Source organism: Dermacentor andersoni, chromosome 10, assembly GCF_023375885.2.
Source record: "Dermacentor andersoni chromosome 10, qqDerAnde1_hic_scaffold, whole genome shotgun sequence".
NCBI lineage: Eukaryota > Metazoa > Arthropoda > Arachnida > Ixodida > Ixodidae > Dermacentor > Dermacentor andersoni.
In genome coordinates, this window is record NC_092823.1 from 49638327 (window position 1) to 49662461 (window position 24135).

Genomic DNA, 24135 nt, shown 5'->3' on the forward strand with positions numbered 1-24135 from the left:
TTTGCATGCGCAAAGATTGGTTCTGCGGCTATTCCACTTTGATTTGCACGTCTGACAATACGTCATGAACTATTAAAAGCCATGCAGTACGCGATATACTTTACCTCGGCGTTGTAGTACCTGGAAAAATCTCGCAGCCCACACCTAGAAAACAGGCGGCATGCCGTAGGTTCGAGTAAGCGTAGCGCATGTGCGCGGATGGCCAGATGTGTCGGTTTTTTTGTCTCGGCACGGCGAAGAATGAATTCACATTAGTTCAACCGTGCCGGATCTACTGTACAAGGTATGCATAATTTTTTAACAAACATCGCCGCTCTTGCCCTCTGGCCATTAGTTACAATAAGTAACACAAACCAGCTTTCACACGAAAAGGATTCGAATAGTTGCTCAAAGGTATTACTACATTTCGTGGGCACTAACGCCAGTGCATGTAATTCTATCTGTTACGTATGCGTTCGATTGTCATGAGCGTCAGAACTTTGTAGCGGTGCGAACACTTTCGCGGCATTTACTTGTGAATCAGGTGCGGAGTTCTATGGCGAGAGCCGCTGTACGAAGCCGACCTCAGGCCTTTGTGTAATCGAGAACCGCAGACAGACACATACACATAGAGAGACACGCACAGATACGCACATACAGAGACAAAAGGACATGCACGGCTGAATATGCCACAGCTGCACAACTCTCGACGTACGTCGTGTTCGTCGCAAACAGTGCTCTGCAATCTGCTTCATTTTCGCTGGTTATTTGCGCATACATATATGACGCAGGGACGCCCCGATGATGTTCTGTACTTGGATGTTGCGGTCACATACATATTTACACATTGAACACCCCGTAACACACACACTCTACATGCACGCGAACGCGTCTTGGCAGCTCAGGGAAGGTGGGCGGTCCCTGTTTTCCGGAGTATGCGCTCAGCCCATCCGGTTCGAGACTATCGTGTTCTGGTCTACAAGCTGTATTGCTCAAACAGGCGGGCATTATGTGCGTGAGAAATTGAAATGCATAATGTAATAATGAACAAAAATTCGCCCAAGGTTTTTTTTCTGTAGCTACCTTACTACACATGTTTCAGGGCAAAGGCCACTCCAAGTAGTCCCAAATTACCCCTGCCTTATGCTAGCTGATTCCAACTTACTCGTACAAATTTCCTAATTTCATCATCCCACCTAATTTTCTGCCGTCCTTGTCTGCGCTTCACTTCCCTTTGCACTCTTTCTGTAACTCTAATCGTTCACCGGTTATCTACCCTACGTAATAAATGGCCTGCCCAGCTCTATCTACTATTGAGAGCGCAGCTCTCAGGGACCCATTCCTTGGTTGAGCGCCACCGCCAATCAGCGTAACCGCGCAAACGCGCTCGTACCACTCCTCGCGCATCCGTAGTCGTTTTTTTCGACAGCTGGCTCCAATGAAGCTCATTATACCAGCATTCCCGAATACTGCTCTTCCCTCTGCGAAGGCGCTGACGGCGTTGGCAGACTGCCAGTCGGTGCGGTGATTTCGGTCCCAAATTATTTGCCTCAATATGTCCCGAAATCAAAATACGTATACACCTGCACTTAAATTTTGCCTTAGGAAGTATAGTAATCGCTGGACATTTTTGTTCCCTTAATGTCAACTTGAATATCCACTATCTGCGTTCTTTCTTTCATCCACAGCACCCTCTTCCCGTCTCTTAGCGTTACGCCTAACAATTTTCGTTCCATCACTTTTTGAGCAGTCCCTAGCTTGTTCTCGAGCTAATCGCTTCGTTTCTGCCCCATATGTCAGCACCGGTAAAATTCAACGATTGCACACTTTTCTTTGGAACCAATTTACCGGATGACACCAGTTCCGAGGTATTATTTCACTAACTTTTTAGACAAGAACATTGGTGGCCCATTTACTTTCGTGCTTCAAGGCATAATATGGTGTTTCTTTTTAAAAAAAAAAATTGAGATGGCAATCCAATTTTGCTTCAAGTTTGACGGCGCATATATCAAAATGATGTCATTAAAAGAATAATTTTCAAGTGAGCATTCCTTGCAGGCTCACCGGCTACAATCTGTAAACTGCAAGATTTGCCGTGAGGGAACTAGCTCAAAACTTATCTAGTAGTTTTTTTTTTTTTTGTTATTTGGCGATTATGCATTTCGATTTCTCGTGAAAGTAATGTCCACCTTTTCAGGTAGACCAGCTCAAGGACTAGAATTGTGCCATCTGCCACAGGTGATTTTAACAAATACTTAGTGCGAATGCAATCTGGTTAGATAAGAATCTCGCGAGAAGATCGACAACATTCTTGAAAGCTTAGGTACATACAGCCGTGTCTTGCGCCGACCGATAATCTTGTAACAGTGGCTAGACGGTAAAAACCAGTCACGGAGAAGGGATGCAACGGCAAAGCAACGCCATTAAGGGCACTTGTATTCTATATAATAAAACATGAAAATAAATTCATATATCGTAGGTGGATAGGTTGGTAGGTGTGTTTAAAGCTCACCGCTGACTCAATGGAACAGAGCATGATTTTCAATGGCTTCTTCTATAGGAACCACCCGTTCTTGGCCCATTAAGGATTTACCACTTCGTGTGTTTTTGTTCTTGACCAGCCATCCAGGATAGATACGTGCTGCTTGGACACAGATAGTATAGAGTACATAAACGTACTTACTTGGGTGAACTATATTTCTTCATATACTTTTATACCTCTATATACCTATACATTTTACCACCATTCTTTTCTCGACAAACGATATACATAATCTCAGCCTTTGATGCATCCCTGTGTCGGCGTTAAACATTTTTGCACGCATTGCATACAGCTGTATAGAATTCACTAAGCCACTTCCCAACATTTGCGTCGGATCTGCACAATTTATTATACACCTTCAACATGGCGCGATACTTTCAGAGAAGTGGCGTGATGCGACGCGTGTTATGTAGTGGCGCGGCTGACTGAAAACGAACATTTTTTATACGTACAACTCGTTTTAATTTACGAAGCATCGCCGAAGAATACGAGCAGGTTGTGGGGCAAGATGACGGTTTTTTGTGAATAGTGCTTGAACAACCGTCGCCTGAACAGCCATATATCTTTAGCCGTATTGGTCCTGACCCACAACCGCAAAACAAAACACACCAAACGAACAGTCACGCATACAGGGAAACCAGCCATCCAACCAAGCGATCAGTGTGCCCAAGCGGTTTTTCCTTTTTTCCAGACTTCCTGCTAGCCGTGACAAAGAGGAAACGGCGCTGGCAAGGAGTCGTTGCGTTAGTTTGACTGCGTAGTTGAGATGCGATTAAATAAGTAAGCGTACAACTAAAATAGAGTGAGCCAAGAAGATGGAGCAACATATTTAACGACGAGAGACGCGTGTCTGTGCCAACGTTAGATTTAGCCCGATACGTCAGGCCAAGCTTTGTCTACGATTAGGCGCGCTGGGAGGCGCGCATGTTCTCCTACGTTCGAGCACGCCGGTGCCTCGTCAGGTCAGGAGCGGAACGCATGAGCACCAAGATCAACGGTAAATTCCAGGCGCGAAATCGCATCACGTGTTACGGGACAGTTTCGTGTGATCGCTAGGCTTTGTGTGATGGCGCTGCTGTTTACAGGCGATGTTGGTGGCCCTGGTTCCCCCATAGGCATACTTTATATACGCCATAATATTTCTGTAGATAAACGTTCTTCGCACAAGACATCGCCTGCTTGCCTTATACTTTAAAGCGCCCCACTTGTAAAGGCGCGGCAAAGACCGAGCGTACGTTTCACTTCCCAAGACATATCTGCACAGTGCGAGCAAGCAGGCGTTTGTTTGTCCGCGAGTGCACGCTTTCCAATTACAGAGCCAGTAGAGACAAATAGTCATATAAAATATATCGAATTGCTCTACTTCTGGACAGCCGACTAGGTCTGTCTCATTGAGGAGATCTAGATGGGCAAACATGAAATTTCTCAAATAAAAAGGCTGCTGCCGCTACTACATTGAACACCCCGCACCTGTCAGCCGTGGCGTCACAACCTTTTGCAGCGGCAGCTTGAAGCTAGTTAAGTGCTTATCAATCGACGAATACAACATTATTCTTTTAGGTAAGAAAATTTCCTTCTCCAAAAGTTTGAGAAAATGCGATCGGATCGCAAAAACGGCATGAAAGCGCAAAAATAGCGTGACATTAGCAAATTGCCAATAATATCAATGACGAAATAACTTACATCGGCACAAAAGTTATGCCTATATTTTTTTTGTTTCTTTTTTCACAAAAACAAATATGGCGAATACAATTTTCAAAAAGAGATAGAAAAAAGAAACTAAATGCTGCGATGTTTACCGGGTGAATGACAGTTTCGCTGCCCTGCACGGGGAAAAGAGAATAAAGGATTAATATAAATAAATAAAAGGGAAGAAGAACAAAGAATTCGCGTGCACAATAGTAAACCCAGGGTGTCTATGTATAGGCTTACTCCTTGTCCTGTTAATTTTAAGGCAGTCGGTAGTGCCCAGGCAACTTTTCCGAGTGATCGTGCGTTACGCCATGTACTCCGATTTTGTGTCGGTCTGTCTGCTCGACCGTCCTCCCAGTCCGTTGTAAAATTTTAAACATACACTCTGCGACACTATGCTAATTCTCAGTTTCTCTTTGCTATCGTTGTAACGTGGCCCATTTCTCGCATCGTTTTATGTACAGTCCGGAAACCGCGTTAAACCATTAGCGTGACCCGTATCGGTTTCATTCCATAGTGTGCCCTACGTTTCTTTCATTGTATTTTGGCGAGCACATTACTTTCAAGTCCTGGGATCCAATTTACTTTTGTGCGGGCAAAATGGAATAATCCCGTGTACCTAGGTTCAGTTGCACGTTAAAGAGCCCCGAGAGGTTAAAATTTCTCTGATGTTCCCCACTAAATCGGGCCTCATAACCACATCATAGTTTTTGCATGTGAATCAGGGAATTTATGTTTGTTTTATCACTTTTGTGCTTACCTCTGTGCTTCCAGCTTCGAACGTTCCCTCCTCGTTCCGGACGTTGCATCAGGGGAGTATGCATCGCCGTTTCCCGTAAGTATGACGTTACTCACAACGCACTGAACTGGCTTTCTTTGCCGTTTTTGTCAAAGTGGGGACCCGTATATGTGCAAACACGGTGCGTATTTTCTCTTGGGTGAACTGCAGTTGTTATTACACGTTGGCGATTAAAAAAGTAACTAGTTGAACAAGTGCCTTTCATTGTGGCATAATTGGTTATCGAGCGAATTATGCGGTCAGTTCACTTTCAACACAGTTGATTCAATGCCAGATAGACACGGCGCATGCTTTGCTACGGATGACGCATTTAGTAATTTGGATTCTTTTACAAAGCGAGAACAGTAATCCAACTAAATAGTGCAGCCCGTGGTGACGTCAGAAGCATATTCAGAAGAGCTTTTAGAAACAGTTATATTACGTAATGTTTCAGTTTTATTATATATTTCTTTGTTGTGTATTACACCTTACGTAGCTACTGTGATGCACTTCAGTGAATAAACCTAAACACACACACATGGAATTACGAACTTAATAATTTCACAGAACCTTCCAATAGCTTTACGGATTTAACTGGCATTCTAAATTTAGATGAACTGATTGTTTCAAAAAGGGAGCATATATATTTTGACTATTTCTTCTAAGATTAAACAACGTCAAAAGCGCCACTCTCGTGTATGCAACATACAGTTTGGATTTTGTTGCTGGTCCTAAGGCAAGACCTTGCTATTATTCTTACTGGGGTTATGGCTGAAGCACTGAAAGATTAGAGAACCGGTCTACTCTGCTGAAGAAAATTATATCTGCATCAATGATGTTTGCTTATTGTTTAATCATGCAGAGCTTTTAATCGGAAAATCTGAAACAGCATGCTTTATCGCAGTTCGTGAATATATGATGGGTCGATGTATTGTTCTCACAGGGCTAGATGGTGCAGGTGAAGCGTAGTATGCGATAGTCAGGCCGTTTCAAGCCCAGGTTTGCCCGAAGACACCGATGTCCTTATAGGGAAAGAGGTAACCACGTAAAATACACGAATACAGGAACACTGGAATACCAGAACAGACAACTGCAAACAGAACGCGCAGGTCATTGTTGTGAGGGTGGTGCAGGCATTCGAAAACGCAACTCCAACCAACGACTTACAGCCACAGTTCCAGTTCATCAATAGTTATCCGCCGTACCATTGACGGTGTCATTATGAATGTGTGGCCGTTAGCGTCAAGCGTGCACGAGGCCTGGCTTTCCGGAACAGGGATGCATTTCAGCGTATGGTCCTCTAGACAAGCAGCGACTCTAGTTCTTGCACGTCTTAAATGGGGAAGACAGCTCTTAGTTCGAAGGTGTATATCTGGATCTTGCGAAAATTTAGCTTTTTCGCAGATCTCGCAGCCCCCGAAGCACCTTGGCACCGATAGCTCGTAGAGACAAAAACGAAATGTCTGCTTCTACACATTTCGGAACCAAAGCCAAGCATCTTGCAGCCAAGGACACACCAAGGCACGGCATTTTTTTATATGTAACACAAGCATGAAGTTGTTCTAAGGAATGGCTCAGTTGCTAGGCTTGAACTATGAAAAGCAGTCACCATTTCCTTTTCTGCACGACAACAGTCACTACAGCCAGTGCTAAAAGACGTGAATCTTTCCTCAGCCATTAATATGTATTCGATAAAAGGTATTGGTAATTAAAGGGTATTGTCTTTTTTCAGGCCCGAAGCCACGAGAGTGCGATGGCATTTATCGAGGGGTAAGTTTTCTACTACTTCACTTGAATACATTAGTCAGAAGTGACGTTTATTGTTACTATACACGAAGCAATGGCCGCTAACGCCGGCATCGAGAGAATTTCCTTTAACAAAAATTTTGACTCATTTATCCTTCGCTAGGTTCAAGGAAGAATCTTGCGTGAACAGACGGTAGTGATTTCTCGGCAGAAGATTTTTTTTCCTACTACAAAATAAGCAACTGTTTTGTTTCGCACGAGATGTAGGTGGGCGAATCTCTACAGGCGTGACAATACGACATTGAACACGCATGCTAACGCGCACCGTTCCATACGAAGCCATCGCGATGCCTAAACAAGATGGATGCGTGAAATCCCCAGCGCGGAGTTTTCGTTTGCTTCCCTTCTCATCTCGTTATCGAAGCTATAGCCCTGTTTCAGCCGTGCTCAATCTCACAATGTGGCATCGTATGGTTGTTCTTCATAGCAAAATATTGCAAACGTGGGTCCAATTTCCGACATTCACATTACCACTACTATGCAAATCTAGAAGCAAGGGGCGCGAACATTGAACATTTCGGATAGCGCTAGATTAGAGATTGCCATTCGCTTCTCGAGGCAAGCAGCGCCGAACAAGGCAGTGGAGCCCTGGTGTTTTCCTGTACGTCTAGGTACGAAGACACGGTGAGATTGCCGAAGTGTTTTTAAACGCTGGTCGAGTGAAATGGGCGCTGCTATAGGTCGTCTGTCGCAATTGTATGTCTGTGCAACCGAGTATCTAGATTTGCACCACTTTTCTGCCACGTGTTTTTCGAGGATGTTTATTTGTAAGATTTCATTAATATCCTATAACTGTTAGTCGGCCCTGTGCCCGTCTTCCTTTCTGTCAGATTAACTTTATTCACGCTGCTTGCCTCAAGATACAAATGCCATAAAAAACTTGTTCAAGCCCGTTACAGACAGGATTTTCACGAATAAACAGGTAAAACAAATACAGCGCTACTTCAAGCTGGCATTTATTTGCGGGTTAACACAATTTGTACAGAAAAAAAAAGAGCAAGTTATATATGCCAATTGGAAGTATCGCGGTTTTTGTTTTACCTGTTTCTTCGTCAAGGGTCTGTCAGTAACGCGCTTTAGCAAGTTTGATAAGGAATAATATGTGGCCTGCATTCACACCTTCTTATTCAAATAGGAACTCTCCCCGCAAACCATCCTTCTCCTGCTATTTGATTCTTGTACGATCGGATAATAAGTTTCTTGAGCATAGTCTTCAAATACAAAAGATAGCAATACAATTTAGGTCTAGCAAGAGAAATGCTGACGCAAATCGTTACTGTTTCGACTGATTCTGGAGCAAAAGATCCATATTCACTACACAGTGGCATCACTTAATTTCTGCGCTAATTTCTCCGCAGCAACTTCTACACATTTGTTAGGAATGCCTCGCTTTACGGCAGCCTATGAATTTGTCTCAACTTATATGTTGCAAACTGTATTCAGTCGTCTTACTGCATTTGCATCTCTTTTAAAAAATGCACACTGCTATAGTATTGCACTGCCCTCCTTCCCTGAACACATCATTCTACGTGAATCTTTACGTTCTGTTCCTTTGTTTCCGTCGTCGTTATTGCTTTATGAGTGCTTTCTGACGCGACACCCCACTAAGAAGACAAAGCCTGCCAGATTTAGGGTCTCCGACAAATGTTGACGCGTCTTTGTGTCAATCAGTAGGTCGCGCCCCAAAACTACCTACCTTAATAGTCCTCCTACACAGTTTTTTTGTGGATGTTGTCTGTAGATTTTTTCTCAAGAACCTCTCGTCACCGTAAAGCCCCGATAAAACATTGCATAGCCTTTAACTTTATATGATGTTTCCTCGAATATGCGATACGTTTGTATTTCTAACCAGCGTAAACGCAGCAATGGTCATCATAATGCACAGACGCGACATTCAAAGATATCTAACCCAACATCAATTTTAACTTTGGTGAATGCATGCGTCATTCTTACAGTCAGTGAGATTGTACTACATTGAGGCCGAAGGGCCCGTTAAATTTGCCACATGGTTTAAAGAACGCTTGGCGAAGAAAAATGTTACACAGGGTCAACGAAGTTGAACCTCGGGGCAACGGAAGCTGTTTCTCTGCGAAGCTTCGACCTATACAAAGCATCACCATGGCAACAAGGAAACAAGACTCAAAATTTATTCTGAAGGACTCTATTTTTCGCAATAGAGGGCATATTTTCAAAAGAGCACGTAGTAGGAGAAGCCATAACCCGACCCGTCAACAAAAACGGCAGGAAAATTCAAGGTAAGAATAATGTCTTTCAAGGGTATTCCCAGTTTACTTTTCCTAAAAGCTGGACACAAAGCTCGTAATAGGAAATCCTGCTGTGTCGTCTACTTTGAACATTCTGGAGTGACAAAAAGTCTGCTCCCACTGCAATGTTTTGCGGCGACGACCGACATCACATAGAGGACGATAGGCAGCGCGTGCAAAGCTGCAACAAAATTTCCTATAATGACCATAGTAAATTTGTTTTTTCTTCGACTGCACTGTCACCTGCATCACTTTCTACTTTGCGCCGACACACGCTCGAGTCAATTACCGCATATTCGCATGTGTCGACACAACATGGGACATCTTACCAAGGCACTCTCACCGATTCGTTATATTAGTGTTCTCCTGTGTACGACCTATTCCGCAAGAAAGCAGCAGCAACAAGTGGCAGCTAGGGTTACCAAAGTCCGAGAGGGTTCACAAGGAATGCTTTAGTTTTAAAAACCCAGGTGTTAACAATTACTCCGGACGCCTTCTAGTACACTGTCACACCCTTATACTTTTTTTTCTGTTTCCCAGGTGTGATATGTATGTCAGCTGCAACACATTTGTTGCCGTTTCTGAGCATGGAACATCAAAACATGGTGCCTCGAAGCTTTGTGGTTTCACCATACTTATTGTAACAGTGCTCTCAAACCACACAGAAATGTGCTGCCAACATGCACTACCGTTGCTCGCTTGTATACTAAATGCAGATCACTAAAAGGAATTCAGCTGCTGTTTTAGGACTGAAAGTGCGTATCGCCCATGTATTTAGGTAATGGTCTTTGGAGCTAAGACATGGTTTATGGCACTACAAGATGGTTTTCATTTTCTTTCCGTTCTTTCTTTTCAGTCTGGATACGCGCCTACGTGTACTTATGACTGCACTGGCCCATACGGAAGACCCATCTTAAGGCCATACCGTGACGGAACACCCTGTCTTGTAAGTTGTATCTTTATTTCCCGCACTACATTTGTGAGTAGTTGGAACATCATTTGTCGCGCTAGAAGACCACGTACTGACACTCTCCAGCACATTAGAAAGAAAGAAAAGCAAACGAAGCCATCACAAGCTCCGAAAATTAATTGACATGTCGAGCAGTGACTTCATGGCAAGGTTCATTGCGAAAATCACGTGCACCTATGCCTCTTTCTCCTGCTATTTTAGCAAACCAGATAAAGGACAGAAAAACTATCTGCACAGAACACCACAGCAAGTTGAAAGCATTACTCCGTATGCGATAGGCAAGTAACAGTCAAATTCAAGTATATCAAGATGCGAAAGAACTGTGCTAGGCAATAAATAATGGGCAATGCCCCAGAATCTCTGAGTGGCACTCTCTCGCACCTGACGTCAGCGGGGAGGGGTGAGGGAACCACTGCCGCGTCGAGCACGCTCTCGTTGCGTGACAACTTGACTCTGTCGGCCGACCTGCTCTGCTACCAATTGTTTTGAAACGCGAGTCTGCAGGTTTGCAGAACAATATATACGGAATGTTCCAGGAGACTATTCCCAGCAAAATCGGATGGAGTCGCCGTCGTCACTGCACTAAGTGTGGATTGCTCCTTGCGTCGTCTGATAGTAATCAGTGCGCGTACGGCGTTCCTTTCTTGTCATTGCTTTTCAGTTGTGGCACCCGCAAACTGATTTTTCGGCCCTTTTCCGAGGATGAACTGCAGCATTTGGCCTTTATCTGCTGTCTCTGCGCTGTAAAACTGTGCCTGTCTGCCCAGCGCGAGCTGTGTGTTCGGTCGCCCGCTCCGTTCGTCACAAACATTCCAATTATGATGCTGCCCAGTGCGTTAAGCATGCCACGAAGAGTGTTTCATTACATTCTCAGGTGAAGAGGTAGTCGCCGCGGTGTGCTAATTCATGCACTGCTTTGGCAGAATTTCTGCGAAATGCGGTCTGTAACGTCTGATAGAAAGATTGACAAAAGTTATCGGGCAAAAGTAAGTATTTTGCTGCATTGCTGACATTCGCAACATAATTTGAAATAAACTTGATTACTTTGACCGTGACAGCTCGCCCCAGCATGTTAGTCGGCTTCGCGTAACCTTTTCTTTCTTTCTTTGCCCCTGCAATGGTTAGCGAGCGCATTTCGCGTGAGAGGTGCGTCCAGCAATAAGAATTAGTGCTATAAAAAGCATGGAGTCGTGCACCTTGACTCTTGCGACTTTTTAAAAGCGAAGCTCTTATTTGCGTACCTCGCCGTTTCTGCGTGACCATGGGTGCTGCGTGGCGGTTCTCTGGCCCGAACAGGCCACCCACTCACAGCGGAGGATGCACATAGTGCGCGCCGCTGGGTTCCTCGCACCACCATCAGATGGCGCTCTCTTCCCCGCCTCCGCGGCAGTGCATTAGCTTCTCTACAATGCCTGTATAAAGCCTTCCGCGTCACTTTGTGAGGGCATTCAATAAATGCAAACTCGTGTTTTGGTTATTTGCGCACTTACACAAAGCTTCGCTGTATAAAGATTCGAACTCGTTGGATCTGTTGCATATCTTTCTTTGTTTAATGCATAATGTTTCTCACTATATTTCCTAGAGGGAAATGTGGTGCTGCTGTGCTGTGGTTGCATGGGAATGCCGGTATACTGTGATTTCGGATTGGCATCATTCTCGGAGAGCCAGGCAAGCACCGTTCCGTCTGTCACAATCATTCATTTTCTACTAAAGCTGCACGTAAAAAGCTGTATTAGCTCTATTATTCAACAAAAACATGTTTAACTATAAGAACTTCTTATTGCATGTACAATTATATGATACGTAAAAACTATCAGCGGGCCGCTAAAGTTGCAGGACAGACGACAAGATTCGCGCTCACTTTGACACAGTTTGTCGTCTGTCCTTCATTTTCTTCCCTTCGTCATGTATTGTAGGCCAGTAAAGATTCAATTTCCGTGAATGGAAACATTTTATGAAGAGTTTACTTTAAAAATTGTGTAGCCATATCCACGTTTTAGACGAAGCATCTTGCAACACCAGCCAACACGAGCTTGGCAGACACGTATACCGTCATTCCCATGACGTCACAGCGCCCATTAAGAAACTCCCATAGACAGTGGCGCCACATTTCCCTCTAGGTGTTATAGTGAGAAACTCTACGGTTCAATGCCACCCTTTTTTTCAGTTCTTAATACTTGGCCAGTGTGTGTGAAAAGGTATAAATGGCGTCGCCTAGTGACGCAAAGCTATCATAGATATCGTGTATTATTCATTTAAACAGAGGTGAGTTGGAAATCACGTGCGGCATCAGACGCTGATACAGGTGCGACAGACGACCCGGGGCACATGAACGTGACTGAATTGGTCTAGTGAACTGCTGGTGGTTTGATACACTTTGTACGCTTTCTGTTGGAAGCAAGACTGCTACTGTTATCACGCTGCAACAACGTTGCTTTTGCATATGCTCGAGAGAATCGCCGAACATGCGGGCCCAAGTGTAGCTTTCGGATTTCGAATAATACGAAGCCAGGACACATTCCATATTCGGAAATCCGTGATAGAGCATTGCGCTCAAAGTGTGTGGGTCACGTACAGTTGGCTAATTTTTCTCGCATGGTTGCAGAACATAAATAGACGAGGAAATCCTGTTGGCGCTGCAGGTGTCTGCAAGGCTGGGCAATGCATTGAGCACGATGACTTGGGTGAGTTATCACAAATCTGTAACATTAACCGTTATGATTCAAATGCTGAGGGTGGGATCTGCGACAATACGCGCAGGCCAGGTCTGCTATCCTGGCCTGACTTTCATGACATGAAATTTTCCAGAGAGAAAGAAAGCACATTCTGGTCGACACATATATGTTCTCCATGGTTTATGCTCGAGTCCTCCACTGCGATATTGTTCATACGCGCTGCCAAATTCTTACGTATGCCAAATGTCGCGTGAATAGGTACAGCATGTACACATGATTGGTACTTGCGCCTAAAGCGCTAACTTGATAGCACCCAAATTTCACGCTCATCAGACATTTCGCGGTGCGCTTTGCATAATACCACGTTTCAATAGCGTCACCTACCTTTTTCGTCCCTGACAAATCCCAACTGCACATCGCATGCGGTGACACCTGGTACGGTGCCGAGAAAAAAACAATTGTGTCAGGGAATGGGGAGGCGGCGCCACCTCCCCGCAACAACCTCATTCTTAGCATTCTTAGGCTAGCAGATGAGCCAAGATATGAAACACTTTCCGCGCCATGTCTGTCCATTACATTGACAGATGACGCTACATTCACATTGGTTAGAAAATCTCGACTATTTGAACTACACTTCCATTGACGACGCGTTCTTCTAACTTATAAAGAGTCAAAGAAGTATTGCTTCCAAACGTGGCAATAAATTAAACCAATTACTAACTTCCCGAAACATGATCACTAACGAAGCAGCGGCTCAGTAAGAAGGCAGTTACGCGATTTACGACATATCCTCCTGCGACTCTTCCCACGTAACGTTACACATTGGCTTCAATCTTTTTCAATGTTATTTGAGAAACGATTGCTTAAAATATTCACTTCGAATATGAAGCCATGCCTGCGGTAGTATAGGGAAGTAGTTCAGATATGGGGGTTCTCGACGCCAGCATTCTGGAGCATTGGCACCAATTTGACATAGGCCATTTTGACATCACATACGACGAATATAAACCATGAACTGTGCTTCGAATGCATGAAAATCCGAGATTCAGCGCCAACATCGCGACCCACCGCGCCACGTTGAATCTCTATATTTATGTTTATGCCAACAAAAGCAATTTTTACGATATAAAACATGATGAGATGGTTACTTCGTCCACGTATTTGTAGGCCCGGCATCTGGCATCAAACTGCGGCGTTAAAACAAACAACTGCTTTTTTTTTCTTTCAGGTTTCTAATATATGCCAGTCGGTAATAAGAACTGACGCTAGAAGCAATTATTCCAATGCGCTAGTTAGATGGGATTCTATCTAAAGCTTGTCTTTTATTCCAATACTCAAGTGGATGTGGTGCAGTTAGCATCGCTAACAAGCTAATATGCTATCAACTATTGACATGCTATCAGGTTGGAACGAAGCGCGAATCAGAAAAAGTAAAGACGACTCGTACGCCTGAAATTTCCTATTGGAGTGTGTAATCTGGGTTTGGTCTGGCGTTAATTGCGCCTCTGGTCTCCCGACTACGACTCTTCGAATAAATCATCCCGAGTCCACACATAGCGGCAAATGTGAACTAAAAAATTTGCCACCTGCAGCTCACATTTTCGTATTCGCGTTTCATTCCGGCGTGATTGTAAACATGTCGGCCTACTGTGCACCCGGACGTTCTCAACCCATTATCGACTTTGGTGTAACCTTGTGGCAGTTTTCTCGCCGCGAAGCTGCACGCTTGCAAGCCCTATGCCCGTTCTTCGTTTCTTTAATAGTGTCAAAAAACGGCGTTGAAATTTGCGTGCGGAGGTACAAAACATGAGCAGCCCTATTGTCTCACTATGTGTATGTATCCGTAATTTTTCTCGCTATGCAGAAGTGAGGAGCCCTTGGGTTAGAGAGACGGTTTTTGGATCCAAGTACCACCGATGTCTCGCCAAGAAACAGCTCACGGTAAGTGACACAGCCTCGCTTCAACACTCCTGTCTCATTACCATGCTACGCTGCTGCCTATGGCTTTCTTTTTCGACATAGAAACATCACATCTGTCAGCTTTTTTACCTTTAGAAAGCCCCTCATCAGGTTTAGGCGTTGAAAACAGACAACTAGTGTGCAAGATCAGACGCTGATTGTCATGTCTGCAGAGTATATAAACGCTCCGCGGCCTGAACAAAAAAGCTGCAATTTTAAATGAAAGCCATTGCGCTCTTCGTCTCGAGCATGCCCCGCTAGCTGTCGCAGAATCAGCTGAGTGTGGCGAAATGGGCGTGTTGGTTCATCCTAAATGGCAGTAGTAGAGCGCTTAGTAAACACGAACACAAAAAAAAGACATACGCACACGCGGGCGCTACTTACAACAATGAAATTTGCTTGACAGAGCCGAACGAAACTGCCTTCGAATACACGTCACCGATCACGTGAGCCACGATGCCACCGGAGAGTTAAATGACAGGGTAGAGCATACAAACAAGAATTAAAATATTGTTACACATGCGCAAATATTTGAGTTCTTTGTCGGACAACGCCAAGGAAGTCTTGCTGATACAGGAACCATCGTGATTGTCAATCTGCTCACTCTCAATTATTGAACGGGTGATTTCACACTTGCTGCCTCCTACTATCTTCGGGTTATTGAAGATGGGGACACACACATACAAGCATGGAAATACGTAGCTAGGAAACCATCTGAAGGCGTTTCGGTAATTTTGTAGTTATGCTCCTTAAGCCGTCTTCCCAATTTAACAAGGGCCTCGGAAGGGATAGACGACTCCCGCTTTGCACTCAAAGAACTCATTTTTCTGCATCTTTTTGCAGCTGTACTTTCTCGGTTAGATCAGCTGCCCTACAAAAACAACCCAGCTTGCTAGGTTCTGAGAACACAACCTGTACATTGTCCTGAGCGGCTTTCATACGTCACACGCATGAACGCCTCTACGTCGGACGCGCTGCCTGAACGTCACCGGTTATGACACGTGGTTTCGGCAATTCATTGCTCGCAACGCAAGATCATCTCTGGAAGGCCACCGCGCAATACAAAGGAAGAGACGAAAAAATAATGCCAGAACCCATCTCGCTAGGAATGTCGAAGTTAATGCGTTTATCATTGCAGAAATGCAATGACACACCGTACTGCCACCGCCAAAACGCGTCATGTATAACGCTTGTCTGCAACCAGGCTCCTCTCCCACGTGTTTCATTGACGATGATAATCGTTATTATTTATTGATATCCCATTTTACATGGGGCGGGTACAAATTTTCACCTAGCCTCCTATGTGACTGCAATATTATTTGATGGAAATGATGATGATTTAGTGACATCCCATTTGAAAAGGGGCGGTGACAAATTGTCACCTAGCCTGCTTGATTTAATCTGGTATGCTTCACACGTTTTTACGTAGCATTTTTCGATACGTCTCCTTAATCTTTTTTCCCCTTCAAAATCTTCTCTCGTTAGGCTGCGCCATCTAGCGGTGCCGCCGCGATCTCCGCGCGTGGCTTGTCTGTGAACATATATTCTGACAAGATTGTGGTACTATATATTGCACGGTTTCGATTCCATTAAGCACTGAAGAAGTGGAAGATACTCAGTGGCACATGCCCTTGACCGAAGTTAGCGTCAGAGAGGCTCATTACAGAGCGGCACATACCCAATGGCAGATGCCCAGTTACCCAAGTTGGCGTAAAATAGGTTAATTGAAGAGCACACCTACCCAATCTCACGTACCCATTGACCAAGTTTGGTCGACTTGGTCGCCGAGATAGATAGATAGATAGATAGATAGATAGATAGATAGATAGATAGATAGATAGATAGATAGATAGATAGATAGATAGATAGATAGATAGATGCCGGGGAGTGGACGACGAACATCATCATCATCAGGCAGTTTTATGTCCACTGCAGGATGAAGGCCCCTCCTAACGATCTCCAATTACCGCCTGTCATGCGCCAGCTGATGCCAATTTGTGCTTGCAGTTTTCTTTATTTCGTCACCCCAGCTAATTTTCTATCGTCCTCGACTGGCGCGCTAACCCGTACTGGACGATGGAGCAAGGAGAGGAAGCGCCAAGCCAGTAGAGGCATGCGAGTAGACGCGTGGGAGAGCGCGCACGTAAGCGTCGAACGAGGAGGAGGCGAGCCAATAGCAGCCAGTGAGCAGGGGCGTGAGTGCGCGCGCACTGGCGACATACTCTGTTATCTTGACGGCCTCGCGTGTGGCCTTGGCTTCCGTCTAGGCGAAGAGACGACAGGAATCATGACGCAAATGTGGCGCAGTCCCTCGGCCTTGGTGCGGCAAAAGGCACGGATTAAGGGACGAGTTTGGCGAGTGCTAGTCCATGCGAAAGAAAATGGTGTCTGTAATAGAAGTGAAGCTGCGCTTCTGGCAGTACGACGACCCGACATTTCGATTTCTCATCTCTTATGATGGGCTACTTTAAATAATATTTGTCGCGGTGAGACGATCCCCGGACGCTGCTGTACAACTCCATATGTCTAACGTTAAGGGATAAGAAAAGAGCAGATTGGGTGAGGGAACAAACGCGACTTAATGACATCTTAGTTGAAATCAAGAAAAAGAAATGGGCATGGGCAGGACATGTAATGAGGAGGGAAGATAACCGATGGTCATTAAGGGTTACGGACTGGATTCCAAAGGAAGGGAAGCGTAGCAGGGGGCGGCGGAAAGTTAGGTGGGCGGATGAGATTAGGCAGTTTGCAGGGACGACATGGCAACAATTAGTACATGACCGGGGTAGTTGGACAAGTATGGGAGAGGCCTTTGCCCTGCAGTGGGCTTAACCAGGCAGATGATGATGATGATGTCTAACCGAACTTTCCGTTTAGGTCTGGTGAGGAGTCTTTAAATGCTTCCTTTTCTAGTATTTGTCCCAACCATTACTCTTCCCTCTTGACACAGAATTCAAGTGGCATCATCGGTCTGCCTTCCATTCCACGTGCTCACACACTTTGCGGCATCTTATATAGAATGAAACGCTGGAAAAGATGCCTACATTGTAACTCTGTAGTTCCAGTGTTTTATTTTACCGTTCACTCAGAATACGCAAGCTACGTCAAATTATGAGGTTTAACACCCCCAAGTCTACACACGACCTGTGAGAGGTCTAGTATCCAAGGGGCACCGAATTAATTTAGACTACCTGGGTTTCTTTATCGTACTCGTTAATCTAACTACACGGGTGTTTTTTTTTCCGTTCTGTTCCCTTTCAATCTGTCATTCCGTCTACTAAGTGCGACGATATATTAAATAAATCTGAGAGAAAATCCCACTCCTACTGAAGTGCAATCGCAGGCGATGGCCAAATAACAATACATGAATAGGGGTTGGGAAATAAACTCGAAACGCAAATGATCACGGAGAATACCGTATGGAAGAATGAACTGCGGTCACGGCACGGTACGCTCCGCATCGCAAAATTTAAATCATGGAGCACAAATGGTACTTCTGTTGAGATTTTACTGCGCTGATAAATTAGTGATGCCTTCATAATGTCGCTCGTCCCTGGATCTGCCCTTGGGAGACTACGATGACATCGACACATGATTCTTTAAATCTCACGATGCCGCGCCTTGACGCCGCGCCTTACGCGTCATCGTGAAACCCTTATGACTATGACATAGCCATGTGAATAAACTAGGCCAACACTATGATACAACACGGAAACGGTCGCTCTTCCACAACCGGTCTTCCTACCCAAGCGACCTCGTGAGCAGCAGCGTAAAGCAGTACCCAGTGAGCCACCACGGCCGGTACGAATAATACATCGAGGCACATTCACTTCCTAAGCTCGTGGGCTCATATGTGTATCTCTCTTTTTATGCAGAAGAATTATCTCTGGGATTGCCACCACTACTGCAAGAGGAACAGCGAATGGTACTACGGCGTATACGAAGACAGCAGCAGATGCCAGGTAAGCTGGGCCTTGTCGGTGACGACTCAACGCTGCTCGCATTTGGCCGAGCCAGACCAATTGCAGCGTATAGCACTGTGACCAAACCCGTGACTAAGCCTACAGTTGACGTAGTGCACTCTTCGTCAAAAGTATACGGGCTACGTTGCCGGCGACCGCCGGGACAACTACAGACTTGGTAGTTACTGTGGTATGCCATAACTTAGAATGTCCTAGGAAATGGAAAAGAACTCCCGTATGTACTCACCATCAAGAAGTCTGGAGTGTCAGAAACGCGAAGGAAATGGCGCCACTCACCCGTGTGTCATGAATGAGCTGAATAGCTTGTGTACTTTTCACTAGGTATGTGCATATATCATAATAAATGAAAGCTCGAATGGGTAGCTATGATACAGAACGCGCTTTCTAAGTCAGTAACTGCAGATTGTGCGCGGTATCAATTTATATAGCAGCTATTCGCAGAACTTTGTAGAGCGTGTTACTTCTGAGACCAGCTTTTATTTACCCTTTCACTGCCGTAAGCCAACGATACTCTTCCGGCAGCAGAAACTTTCGTGTACTCCTATGTTCGCTCCCTCTTCAGGCGTCTAGTCATGTTCACAGTGCCTGATAGTGTCTGGATTATGTTCATAATGATGTTGGTAGTGTTAAGCACCAAGCTTTAATAATGCACAGACGGCGGCTCTATATATGTCAGTTCCTACTACGGGCCACAGGGTCCCAGTAGCTGATTTTTCTCTACGACGACTTGCTTCGTACAGCAGCGAATATTCTGGCATAGTGTAACATGAAACTGCAATAATTCAAAGGGCTGTTACAAAGGCATTCCTTTGGAGTTTTATGATTATCATATGGCCCCATCATATGTCGGAGCTAACATTTGAAATTTCCGCTCTCTGACAAAAATTGCATCCAAATAATGTGCGAAGTTGAAGCTGCTTCTTTTTTAAGAGCCCGTCAAGGCGTAGATTCCATCACACGCGCTGGATCGGCACAATTTTTTTCATCAAGCAAGCTACAAAGTTCCACAAACTGGGTGCACAACCCGTCAAGCCTTCGTGGCTTTTTCTATGTGCCCCCAGCATATGCATGTATTCTTGCATTTATGCTTAAGATAAATGTGATTAACTCTGCTGGCGTGGTCATCTAGCAGGCTTTCTCATTGCTGTAGGGCCTTTCTGTCTCTGGAGCAAGAGACGCGAGACAATAGCCCCACAACACCATCGTCACGCATTCCACTTCTGGAATGACTCTCCTCCGAACTAATATCCTATTTGTCTGAGGAACTCTTTTACTCGGGGAAGAGGAGTTTCGTCGGCAGTAGTGATGCGGTTCCCTGTCAGGGCAGATGGGCACGTGCGGCTTGTATTTTTCAGTAGCGTTGCGCGAAGGGTGACCTTTGAGACCGAATCGAATATCGAACAGTTTTTCGAATAATGAACAGCCGTTGGCACAAATGATATAAAACCATCTTCACATCCTGGTATTCTTAAAGTTAGCATGTTTGTGTCATTGCATAACATCTTATGAAGCGTTATTTATTAAAACGACTAATCGAGAATTAGGAGCAAATAAGTAGTTTCTTCGCATGCAGGGCTCTTCAGAGAGTGGGAATGATCGCTGTACAGCATGTAAAGTATGGCTACTTAAGTGACGTAGCCTGTTCCACTACGCAAGTTCTCATGTTTTATGCCTATGCTATGCCCACGGGGGTGAAAATTTAACTTACGTTTGCTTCAGCTTAAATGGGTGTAGTTGATGCATCGAAACATTAGAAAAGTATTCGAAAAAATATTCGCAGTTACGAATAGTGATTGTTCCATTCGAAGACCGAATCAAATAGGGCATTATTGGATTCGTTATTCGAAACTTTCGAATACTCGCACCCCCTATCTTTAAGCAAGTAAGCATGTGCTCCAGATAGTTGCGTCCGCACTCTAATAGGAATATAAAATATGAGTATTATTTTTAATGCGAATGGTATTCTTTGCCTATTTCATCCATTTGAGCCCATCGATCTAGATCTATCTATCTATCATCTATCTATCTAGGCCTGCTTCAGTCGCACTTCGCGCCTCGAAAAGGCAGGACGTGGCAGTAACACATTGCAATTTGGTGAACGCGGTTACAGTCATGGATTCGGGACCTCCAACAGGTGCGGCGTAATTCTAACGCGTTTCTCTCGCATCAACTGTAGATCACCACTGCATTTTAAGCAATTTCTAGAAGTTAACACAATACTGAAGGTACATTTCTGTCTGTGATAAGCTTCGTGCGTTGGGCCGCTGACCTGCAATGCCCCTCAACCTAACAGAGGCACACCGCTTCTCTTCTTCAGCACCCGGACAAGCGTATACCCGGCTGGTGCTGCCATGGACGCTGCCGTTCCTCGGATTGCCAGCGAAAAGAATAAAGGCATTTTCCTTTTTGCCGCAGCGCGGGCGGCCATTGTGAATAACGAGGCCGTCATTTATTCTTGTACGCTCTTCGATACGCAGCTCGTATGCATCTCTGCGTTTCAAAGATAGCAAGAAAAAAATTATTTATTGACAGATACCTCACAGGCTCCATGTAGGAGTATTATGTGAGGGGGACTAGACAATGATTTTTAACAAGAACACGAAAACAAACAAAAGAAATTAAAGAACCAGCTATTACACAATGGTAAAATGCATTAAATATGGTGTAAGAATGTAATAATAGAATACTTAGTAGGTTTCATACAAAATTAAGTGGGTCTACATGATATCCCTAAAAATATATAAACATGATTTTAAGTGATCATGTGGTTAGCAAAAACAGTCATAGATGGTTAGTATATTATTGCTAAATGCCATATGGACATGAATACAGACGACATCATCAGGGAGGTCATTCCACTGGCCAATTGCACGTGGAAGCGCAGATGTGTTAAAGGCTTGGGTACGTCCGATAAGACGAGTAAAATTATGCTGATTATGAAGCCTGCGAGATATGCGATGTGGTTTTGATAGTGGCAAGGTATTTGAGTGCGCACTGTCGACTATTTTATGCATTAAACAGAGAGTGGCTATCTTCCTACGTGATTCCAAGGATGATAGTGATAATGAAGTCTTCATGTTAGTCACATTGGAGCGACGGTTATAGTCTCGAGCGATGAAAGGTGCAGCGTGGTTTTGCACAGATTCCTCTAAGTTGATTAGATAGACTTGGTGAGGTGACCAGATAGATGATGCATATTTGAGTTGTGGACGCACAAATGTCTGCTATGCTGGTTTCTGTGTAATGAAAAGTGCCGCATGAAGATTACGTTTCAAGCATCCTAGTGTGGGCGATGCCGTGGCAGGATGAAGAAAACGCAGGGACGGGAAAGCACACACAAGTTGGCTTTGTTACTTAACGCAAACAAACAACTGGATTAGGGTTTCGAAAGAAACAAGCCTCCTGCAGAACCTATCACACGATTAATTTCAACGTTGTTTCGATTAGCATTGAAGCGATGCAGCGACACGCCATATTTGTCGCCGCAGAGACGCGTCATGTGTGAGGCGCATATGCCAACAGTGTGCTCACTCGCGCTTCTCTCTGGGCACGCTGCGCCAGCTAGCGGCGCCGCCATGAAGTTCGCGCGTGGCGCGTGTATGTATATGTATTTAGACAAGATTGTCTCAATATCTGAGACCAGGATTGTGTTTCTCTCTGCACTGGAGACAATTTAATTTTTTTTGCCATTGAAGAGTTGTATATACCCAGCGGTACATATCCAGTAATCCAAGTTGGCACCAAAGAGGTTTAGGCATTCTAAAAACGCTGATCGCATTCAATAAAAGGAGGGAGGACACTCGGGATCTTGCAGCGTCCGGAGTTACACATCGAAACTATACTGTCGTTCACTGTGAACAGTAACTGCAGCTATGCACCTGCCTCATTCTGGGCTTACGAGTCACGTGGACTCAAAGCGAAGATTCGGTTAAAAAAAAACGTATTGGCAAGTGTTAACTGCTAGATGAGTGCATTGCCCACGAGGTTTGAGGTCGTATTTCTCGAAAGTGATACTAAGCGCCATATTTCAATTCCGTAATTGCGATTTGTGCCCTAAGAACGAGCAATCAAAAATTAACGTTTTAACCTTCGTTAATGACCTCAAGTCCTACTGCGATCCATCCTTCAAAAGTTATCCCCATCTTCTAGTAATCGAAATGAAGTGATTGAATTTCGCTACCACTTGCAGGATATTTTCCCACCACAAAAGGTGTTCATGAAACGAAAACCTTCGATGGTGTATTCTAATCCGAACCACTCATACAGCAAAAACAGCGAAGCTGTACAAAGGAGTTCTGAAACCTTTCATAAGTCCTAGAGGACTGCCCGAAATCTACACAGGACTTCTATATCAGGTGTATCAGACACTTTATATATAAGGTAGTATATCCGGTGCAATTTCTTCGTTATGCCAGAGCATTTTCATATGCGTCACTATACTCGAGATTTGTGCAGAGACCTGCTCTTTCTCTTCCATAATAGTCCCTTTTTAATAAATGGTATGGCACGAACCCATTCACAGATTACTAAATGTATGTATATTATGGCCATATATGACTTATAACTTGTTCTAGCTTGCATTTTTAAGTGCATTGTGGCATTTGGTCAGCATAATCACTGTGTCATATGAGTACACCTGCAGTTATACATGTACGTATACTTACGTACAAGAATTTCTTGGAGCCGCAACGTTCATATGAGGAGGAATTACCAGCAAAGATGTGCAAGCTGCATAAATGGGCTCCATACATCGGCTGCATACATTACGAAATCTTTTTTTTTCACACGGCACCACACTACGACGACACAACCGCCGCTGCGGTCACAGCACCTCCCACACATCTGCCGCAACCGCTGCTGCAGCCGCGCCGGCACAACCCACGTGCGTGACGTCATAACCGCAAAACTGCAGGTCACGTGCGCAGGCACCGCCGCCGCACTCTTTCCCCCTCTCCCCTGCCCGTCTCCATTCCTGCCCACGCGCCGTGTCCCCGATATGAACAAGCCGCCTATGGTCCCCCCCCCCCCCCCCGCCTGGACTGGGGCTAGAGATAAACAGTTTCGCTGTAGTAATAATCCAGCATCATATTAATCGGCTTTTAAATCGGGCAAACATACTATTATGACGATGCCGTAAATTGTATTCTACCGCTTCGAACACTGAATAGCCAAACATTAAACTTTCTCAGAAACGCCTGTTTACCATTTTTATGCTTTTTTTTTTTTTTGCTGCACGAATCTTAGCCAGAATGTCCAGACGCAACGCCTGCACAATAGGGAGCATTATAATAGGGTCAACCAAACTGTGGGTGACCCAAACAGCGACTATATTTGGTTCCCGGATTACTCGTAGTAAAGGCTTGTTACTATAGGGCTGCGGTAGGCCACTCTGTAGTAGCGTTAACATGAAGCGCTTGAACGTGGTTACGGCTGCAGAAGGAAGTTCTGGATGCTGTACCTCGGAAACAAGAGCACAAGCTATTACAA

The 24135-nt window shown here is 44.7% G+C and overlaps 1 protein-coding gene across 2 annotated transcripts in view; it reads left to right on the forward strand.

Moving 5' to 3' along the window:
• Positions 1–21085, forward strand: part of LOC126543515 (uncharacterized) — a 31164-nt gene extending 10079 nt beyond the window's left edge. For both annotated transcript variants that reach the window (XM_050190629.3, XM_055062299.2), the window contains exons 4-10: positions 4988–5048; positions 6724–6761; positions 9918–10007; positions 12637–12715; positions 14571–14647; positions 18541–18627; positions 20966–21085. In XM_050190629.3, the coding sequence (XP_050046586.2) occupies positions 4988–5048; positions 6724–6761; positions 9918–10007; positions 12637–12715; positions 14571–14647; positions 18541–18627; positions 20966–21040 (507 nt within the window). In that variant the 3' untranslated portion in view covers positions 21041–21085. The remainder of the gene's footprint in view (positions 1–4987; positions 5049–6723; positions 6762–9917; positions 10008–12636; positions 12716–14570; positions 14648–18540; positions 18628–20965) is intronic.
• The last annotated feature ends 3050 nt before the right edge of the window (positions 21086–24135 follow it).